Here is an 8331-nt window from a genome sequence, read left to right as displayed (position 1 = left end):
AGCCCTGGCGCAGCCATTCATTTTACCGACTACTGACTGCTGTCCCAGAGTGCTGCTGTAGAGAAAACAGGGCTTTAGTGAGACACACAAGACCTTTCAGGCCTGCACATATGCGAGGACTTGAGAGCACTGTGGCACTATAAAGGGAGCAGGATTGAAAGGATTACATTGTGCAGCTGTCTGTGACTATGCCTGTACCTGACCCAGACACATACAAGGTACGAAGAGAGAAGAGCGAAGGGAAAGTAAACTTTGAAAGCTTTTTATTTATCTCTTAACCTGTTCATAGAATCCAATTCATTGTTTACACGAGATCTTGGAGTGAGAAAACGGAAAGAAGGCAGGAAAGAAGTGAAATAATTTGCAACATTTTTCTGCAGATTGCTGTATCATCTGCAATCAAACAATCACAGATGCATAAAACACAAAGAACCACAACAGAGAACTGTGTAAGGAAGATTAGCACTTTATGGAAGCTGGAATATTGTGCATTGCAACACCTTCCTGAGAGCGTGCTTGATCTCCCTGTTCCTCATACTGTAGATAACAGGGTTCAATGTTGGAGGAACCACCGAGTACAGAAGTGCCACCATCAGGTCCATGGACGGAAAAGAGATGGAGGGAGGCTTCAGGTAGGCATAAAAGACAGTGCTGAGAAAGAAAGAGACCACAGCGAGGTGAGGGAGGCACGTGGAGAAGGCTTTGTGCCTTCCCTGCTCAGAGGGCATCCTCAGCACAGTCTTGAAGATCTGCACATAGGACACAACTATGAAAACAAAGCACCCAAAGACTAAACTGGAACCAAAAAAGAGAAGCACAACTTCCCTGAGATAAGAGGCTGAGCAGGAGAGCTTGAGGATCTGGGGGACCTCACAGAAAAACTGGTTGACAACATTGCCTTGGCAGAGAGGCAGTGAAAACGTACTGGCAGTGTGCAGCAGGGAAATGAGAAGCCCAGTCCCCCAGGCAGCTGCTGCCATGGTGGCACAAGCTCTGCTGTCCATCAAGGTCCCGTAGTGCAGGGGCTTGCAGATGGCAGTGTAGCGGTCATAGGACATGATGGTGAGAAATGAAAACTCTGCTGAGAGGAAGAAGAACAAGAAAAAGAGCTGTGCAGCACATCCTGCGTAGGAGATGGCCCTGGTGTCCCAGAGGGCGCTGGCCATGGCTTTGGGGAGAGTGGTGGAGATGCAGCCCAGGTCGAGGAGGGCCAGGTTGAGCAGGAAGAAGTACATGGGGGTGTGCAGGCGCTGGTCGCAGGCTACGGCTGTGCTGATGAGGCCGTTGCCCAGGAGGGCAGCCAGGTAGATGCCCAGCAAGAGCCAGAAGTGCAGGAGCTGCAGCTGCCGCATGTCTGCCAATGGCAGCAGGAGGAACTCGCTGATGGAGCTGCTGTTGGGCATCTGCTGTTCCTGGGCTTGGAGTCCTGTTCAGAGTGCAGAAGACAATGACAAGTCCACACCATTCTCAGAGACACTCCTCTCGCTACAATATGAATGACAGAAAAATGGAAAATATTCATTTAACTCCAGAGCTTGAATTTATTTTCATGATCTTCACCATCACTTAAGGAGCGGAAGATTATGGAGCTCTTAATTCCTTCTCATTTCCTAATCAAATATCAGCCTCCTGGATATTTATGTGATAGTTCACGAAAGAAGCATTTGACTGTAGAAGAATGTGGGAGCCTCAGAGCTGTGTTTATGTTTGAAAGCCCCTTTTAGATTTCTCCCTCCAATCCTCTTTCCTTCCCTCAGACCAGGAAATAGAAAATCCCTGCCTTGGCTCTCCTCTTGCAAAGCACCCTTACAAACATTCAGTTGTGCAGTGGAGCTGTGATCTCTCTGCCACAGGCAGCAGCTGTGGCAGCAGAAGCCCTGATGGGGAACTCCTTCCACCCACACATCTCCCCCTGAACAGCAGGGACCCTGCTCTGCAGGACAGCACTGGGCACCCGCCTGCAGCCCCGTCTGCACAGACTGCAGCTGTGCTGGGACACGCAGCCCTCAGGGCTGTGCTTTCATACTGCAGAATGGAAACCCTCAGCTAAAACAGAAGTCTTTTTCCCCTGAAAAGAAACATGTAGTGCATGAAGCCAGTTCTGCTTCAGAACTATCCGCATTTAGTCCCGCATTTAGTTAACCCTCTTTGAATAGCATCTACATGGTCTGCAGTGAGACTTACCGTGTCGTGATCTGTGAGCAATGCTCCTGCACTGAGCTCACATCCCGCTCAGACCATTCACATCCTGCAAGCTCTCTCCCCTTTCTCTCCTCTCTTTCTGTCACCTGCAGGCTGTGCTGTGCACAAGAGCTGCTCCTGGGCACAGCTGTCTCTCTGCAGCACTTCCCATTTGTATGAGCTTCCTGAGTCCAAGGAGCCCAGCCCAGCAGAATAGGATGACATTTTCATCCTTCCCACTCATCTCCCCTGAGATATCCCTGGGTCCTGACGGCCAACAGCTCCTGAAAGTCAACAGCATCATGACTGTGTCTAACTCATTTCTTGTACAAATATTCCCTGTGACAGACAAACCTCAATAGATGCAGCTTGGTCATGGCATGCAGTTGATCACTGTGTTTTACTGTTCATTCAATTGCAACACCTATCCTTCTGTTTGTTGGCCAAAAACAAAGGGAATTCTTTCTTGGCCCATGTGCCGCTGGTTCTCTGTGGAAAGCTAATTGGAGTTAGTGCAGAGGAGTTTTAACACTGAGCGGGTGGCTGCAGAGAAGAGTGATGTGAGGAAAATTGATGCAAGTCCCATGGGGCCAATGTAAGCAGAAATGGGGTGGGGAGGTTGAGGAGGAAATTTGTCCACACAGTAACACAACAGAACTCATTGGGAACATTCCGGATTGATACCAGTTGCACAGTGCTGATTTAATGTTTTGTTTAAACTCAAATATAAATAAATAAACAATAAACAACTGCCGGCTTCGGCCACTTTAAGCTCTCTCCATATTGCTCTCTATTTTGCTGTACAGGTTCTGAATACCTTAAGATGATGACAGGAAGGCACAAGGCTCAGGAGGCTCTTCAGGTGATAATGGGCCCCAGGCGATACTTGATGATAAGTCCGTCAATCGCCAGTGCAGAGAGAAGTTTGCACAGAGTGCTCAACAAGACAAAGGCAGAAGTAGCAATGAACTTTCTTGGAGTATTAATGGGCCCACTGAGGGACACTAACAAGCAAGCTTCCCCGGGGACTTGTTAGAGCAGATAATTGGAAGCCATGACTACAGGCAGGCAAAGGCACTGGCATGGTGGCTCTGATGCTGAGAAACCCCTGCTTTTTCTTATGAAGCAGAAAGGCCAAGCCCTGATTCCCAGGCCCTTGGCAGGGAGAACCTCATGCTGACTAAGGATCCTTCCTGGGGCAGTGGATGGAGGTCTGCATGATGTTAAAAGAAAGACATGGGGGCAGAATGTCCCAGGCTCTGCATGGGGTGCAAGGATGCTGTGAAGTCCATGTCCCATGTGTGCCCTGTGTCTCATCACAGGATGTGGGATGTGAAAAGGGCCCAGTCTGAACAAGCAGTCAATCCCAATGTAACTCTGAACTTCACATCTCTCAGTTCTGGTGACATCCTATGCACACCCTACCATAGTTTGATGTCTTTTATGCTCTGTGGTGCCCAGAAGTGCACCCAGTGCTCCAGGTGAGGCAGCAGCAGTGCAGAGCAGACAGGGACAATCCTTTCCCTCACCCAGCTGGCAATGCCTTGCTTGATGCAATCCAATTGACCGCTGAGCTTCCTGGGTGCCTGGGCACACTGCTGACTCATGTTCAATTTGATGTTGACCAGGACCCCCAATCGTTTTCAGTCAGACCACTCTCTAGTGTCCCATATCCAGTCAGTGTGTATGTCCAGGATTGCCCCTACCCAGGTGCACAATCAGGCACTTGCTATACTTAATGCACTTGGTGCTTAGGACCAACTGGTACCCACTTCTCTGACTTGTCCACATCTCTCCCCACTCATTGGAGGCAACAGCACCTCCTCATCTGGTCTCATCAGCAAACTTGCTCAGAACATCTTCTAGTCCTGCATGCAAGTCATCCACAAAAACATGAAAGAGAAGTGGCCCTAAAATGGCGCCCTGGGGAACCCTGATAGTGACCATCTACCAGCCTGATGGAACCCAGTGATTACAGTCCTTTGGGCCTGACCTATTGACTATCTGTTTACCCACCATGTTATATTTCTGCCTAGCCGAATGAAGGACATTCTGCTCAGAAGGGTGTTGTGAGAAATAGTATCAAAAGCTCTACTGAAATCCTCAAGGATAACTTCAACTGGCTTCCCTTGATCAACCAATTTGCTAACCTTGTCATAACAAGTCCGATAGTTAAACAGGACCTTCCCCTCTGGAAGTTGTGTTTTCTGTGACCAATGACAGAATTGTTCTTCGGGTTTTTTTCCATCACTCCCATCATCACTTTCTCCATCATTTTACCAAGTACTGTTGTGAGACTGTCAGGTCCATAATTGCCCCTGTCATCTTTCTTGCTCTTCCTTACAATGAGACAACATTTGCCTGCTTCTTGTAAGCTGGCATGACCCCAGGCTTTTTTAGATGCCACTGAAATTAGAGCCGTGAGCAAAATAAGGTGTCATCAGTGCCAGAACATAGATGTGCCATAGCTTTGCAATGCCTAGAACTCTGGAGTATGCCACAGATGGAGCAGAGAGGAAGATCTGCCACTTCTGCTGTGAGCTCATCCATTTGGTGAGTAGAATAAGAGTACCTGATACATGGGGACAGTGTCTCTGCTCTGCTCAGCTTGCAGGCGGAATGGTGAGGAGGGTTGCTCTCATGTCAGTGCAGACAAACTCACTTTCTATTAAACCTTTTATCCTCTGTACACTATTCCACTATTTGTACCTTCATTTACACTTCCACATACCCTCAAGTACACTTCCATATGCCACTAACAATTACACGTTCTTATATCATCAAAACAGTTTGTGAAACAATACAGTTCTTCAGTTCCCATAAACACCCTTAATACCATACAACTTTCCCTTAACCATAAACTTATAAACTCTTTGCCACAGAAGCAGCAGTGATTGAACCACATCCCTCACACACTTCCTCGCAAGCAGTACATAGTACTACATAAATGGGTTGACACTCATTTGATGGTTGGAACATACACCTCTGAAGACTTTAAGACCCTAGAAGTCCGCAGCTGGGCCAATTACCGAAGTAACACCAAGAGGGTGAGTGGCAAAATGGCGATTTATTGAAGCAAACACACACTGATATAAACTATGCTCTTCGTGTACGCCTCTCTTGTACACGTCATCGATCCTTCCAGAAATTAGGGAGGGCCTGTCGCGTGACAGCCCTATATCCCCGTATTTCGCCTAATACAACATCTCCCCCTCCCCATGCTAAGAGAACCTAACCCGTTACAATACGCAACACTATAAACCTAACCAATGCTTAAAGCTTATCCTGAATTCTATGGTATTCTATACTCTAATGGACATACCTAAAGAAACTCTATTGAATTATCCGTCTTATTTGCTATACCTTAACATACTATGCATAACCTTAAAATACACTCTTATCATAACTAATATTATATAGTACTCTATATAAACCCTTAACTAAACCTTAACAAACTCTCTATAATATAATTAGTAGCATAAGGCACAACCATGTTATGAAAACACCACCACAACTGTGTGGAGCAAGTGATTGAATAGTCCTCTTGTTGTCAGGAACCTTTTGAGAACCAATTCTCGTCCGCGATGTTTTCCATCCCTCTTCATTCTTCTTACGCCTGATGTATCTTCTCTGTATGGTGAACATCCGTCAAAGTCTTTCTGTCCATATCCTCGATAGCGTCCATCAACTCATCAGCACACAGCAACATGCACCATCGTTGCATTAACGCGTACTTGATATGTAGCGACTAGGTAACTAGAATCTCAACCTATAGGATAAGAAGATCACACCTTAAGAGATAAGTGAAGTTGTAACCACAGATTATGTGAATCAACTGTTGGCTGATACCCAACAATTCCAGACTGAATCCCAAAGGTCCCTGCACTTGTTGTTCGAGCGATACTTATCACTGAGACCAACAGGAGCAGAACAACCTCAGGTACCAGATTCCCCATTGACTGCTCCTGTAAAGAAAGAACTCTTATCCCACTTCCCATAGTCAGTAAAGCGAGAAATGAAGCAGGACCCATTGTGAGTCCTAACGTGACTGGGTAAACCAACCACAGCAACAGCGATTGTCCAATGGTATCGGACTGCAGTCGAGCCAGACCTGACATGCTGAGTGGCCATAATGACAATAGAGGAGGTACTCACAGCAATAACCAATCATTGGCAGGGAGACAAGCAAGGCTCCCAGGTGACATCCATTTGCCAGATCTGCAGCGATCCAAGGCCAATGACAGGTGTGCTGGTAACTTTATCTGCTATTGCATTACCTGTGGCAAAAAGGCTTGGCACCCCAGAGTGATCACACACACGTAAGGGTGCAACAGGAGCTGTGCGGAAGACCAAGGCCTCTTCCAGAGTTCCAGCAGCCTCTGTACTTGAGAGACCTTCCTGGCCCATCCGGGCCAACTGCTTGACTGCAAAGATGGAATCTGCAACAATGTTAGAGGGTATCATTCGCCAGAGGTGCACTGCAGCTGTTACAGCCATCACCTCAAGCATCTGCACGCTGACCTTTCTGTTTGTGAAGACAGCAGCCTGCCAACTACTGTTGGAATCCTGCCAAACCATCGCCCTGAGACTAAGAGTCTCATGCTGCACAAGCGATCCTTCCATGCAGCTCTGTACGATCTTTTGCCAAGCTGCAGCCCTTTCGTTAGACCGAGTTTTGGGTTCTTCTTTTGCGTTGGATCCCTTTAGCTGACCATACAAGAGTTTCCTCAGTCCTGAAGGCATTCCCAAAGCGCTCCGAACCCACTGGAGGGTTCCTACCATATTCTGCACATCCCATAGTGTCTTTACATGTGGTTGAATATCAAGACCCACCAGCTGCATTATCTCAGGACTAAACTTATATCCCAAGCACTCTGCTCCAATCCTCCCCTGCATGCCTATACCATGCACAGGGTGAAAGGAATCATCCTGCTCAGCTGCCAACACTCTCCCAAGCTCTGTCATCCACCCTTCTTTCCAGAGTGTGTATTGCACCCACTTGAGAATCACGCATGCGAGGCTTTCAGTGTCATGAGAGAGCACAGGGCCATGCACCGTCAAAGTTTCCGCTGTGTTTAAAGCTAGAGGCAAACGAAACTCTCGGCAGCAGCCAGCAGCCCGATGCCGGAAGGCGGAGCGGCTCCGCGCCAGCGAATCGAGCCCCGGTCCCCTGCATGACAGGCAGGCAGCAGGAGCCACAGCGAGCGAACAACTTGCAGCTGCGGGCCCTGTCGGTCCCCTTTGGACCTGGTTACTCCCCCCCCCGGGATAGCACCACGTTTGCGCTCCCCCCGGGTCTGGAACACGCCTACTTCTCCAACCACTTGAATTAACCGCGCGCCCGCACTCCCCGCCCCTCAATGACAAAGGAGAGGGGTCGAGAGGGGATGCGGTCGACTGGAATTCGCCATCTCCCTGTGGGGGTGCAACCAGCGCCGTTAGAGCAGCAGCTGACTGCAACTTTTTCCTCTCTCCGGGAGGCGCAGCTAGCACTGGAGCAGTGACTGGCTGTAATACTTGCTCTCCCTGATCCAATCTCTCAGCTGCTTTTCCCGGCTGGTCCCGGTCAAGTACAAGCCCAAGCGACAAACACGCTTCAACAAGCTTCCCCTCCATCCTGGAGGCTTTAAGAGAACCCAAAATCAGACCCCAGGTAACAAGCTCTGCAAACGTCTGGGTAGTCTCTGCATGCTCTGCAAGCACATCAGTGAGCGGATCCCATTTACGATAGTCCAGGATCTCGCAGGGTGATGAAAGTTCCCTGTCCCGCTCAAGATAACTAAGTACTGCAGCAATCTCCTTCACAGATGGAGCACTTTCTCCACAGTATTCTTTACAAAGAGAAAACAACACCTCACTGATACGCTCCCTGCTATCACATTTCCCACGTTGTGCAATAACTCCTCCGGCCGACTCATGGGTGGGTGCTGAGGGGCCACATCCCCCCTGGGCGGGCTCCTGTGCTGCCCACATCGAATCACCACCCCCACATCCACGCCCACTATCGTACTGGGCGGTGCGATCCACCCCTTTTTGGGAGTGGACACAGCAGCAGGCAGAACCCGACAGTAGGGAAGTACTGCCCACCTCAGATTTCATTGGCTGCACCACGCCTCCCCCATTCGGCTTATCCGCCCCCTGTACGTTCTT

The 8331-nt window shown here is 48.8% G+C and overlaps 1 protein-coding gene across 1 annotated transcript; it reads right to left on the bottom strand.

Annotated features, from left to right (window-relative positions):
• Positions 1-467: 467 nt before the first annotated feature.
• LOC140265404 (olfactory receptor 14J1-like) lies at positions 468-1403 on the bottom strand. Its single transcript, XM_072361325.1, has one exon. The coding sequence runs from the start codon at positions 1401-1403 to the stop codon at positions 468-470; it is 936 nt and encodes a 311-aa protein (XP_072217426.1).
• Positions 1404-8331: the final 6928 nt, after the last annotated feature.

Source organism: Excalfactoria chinensis, unplaced genomic scaffold (genome assembly GCF_039878825.1).
Source record: "Excalfactoria chinensis isolate bCotChi1 unplaced genomic scaffold, bCotChi1.hap2 Scaffold_85, whole genome shotgun sequence".
NCBI lineage: Eukaryota > Metazoa > Chordata > Aves > Galliformes > Phasianidae > Excalfactoria > Excalfactoria chinensis.
Note: the sequence above shows the minus strand (reverse complement) of the source record. Positions and strands in the feature narration are given on the sequence as shown.

Excerpts from the sequence above, each read along its gene's own strand:
- LOC140265404 (XM_072361325.1), bottom strand. The coding sequence starts at position 1,403 with ATGCCCAACAGCAGCTCCATCAGCGAGTTCCTCCTGCTGCCATTGGCA.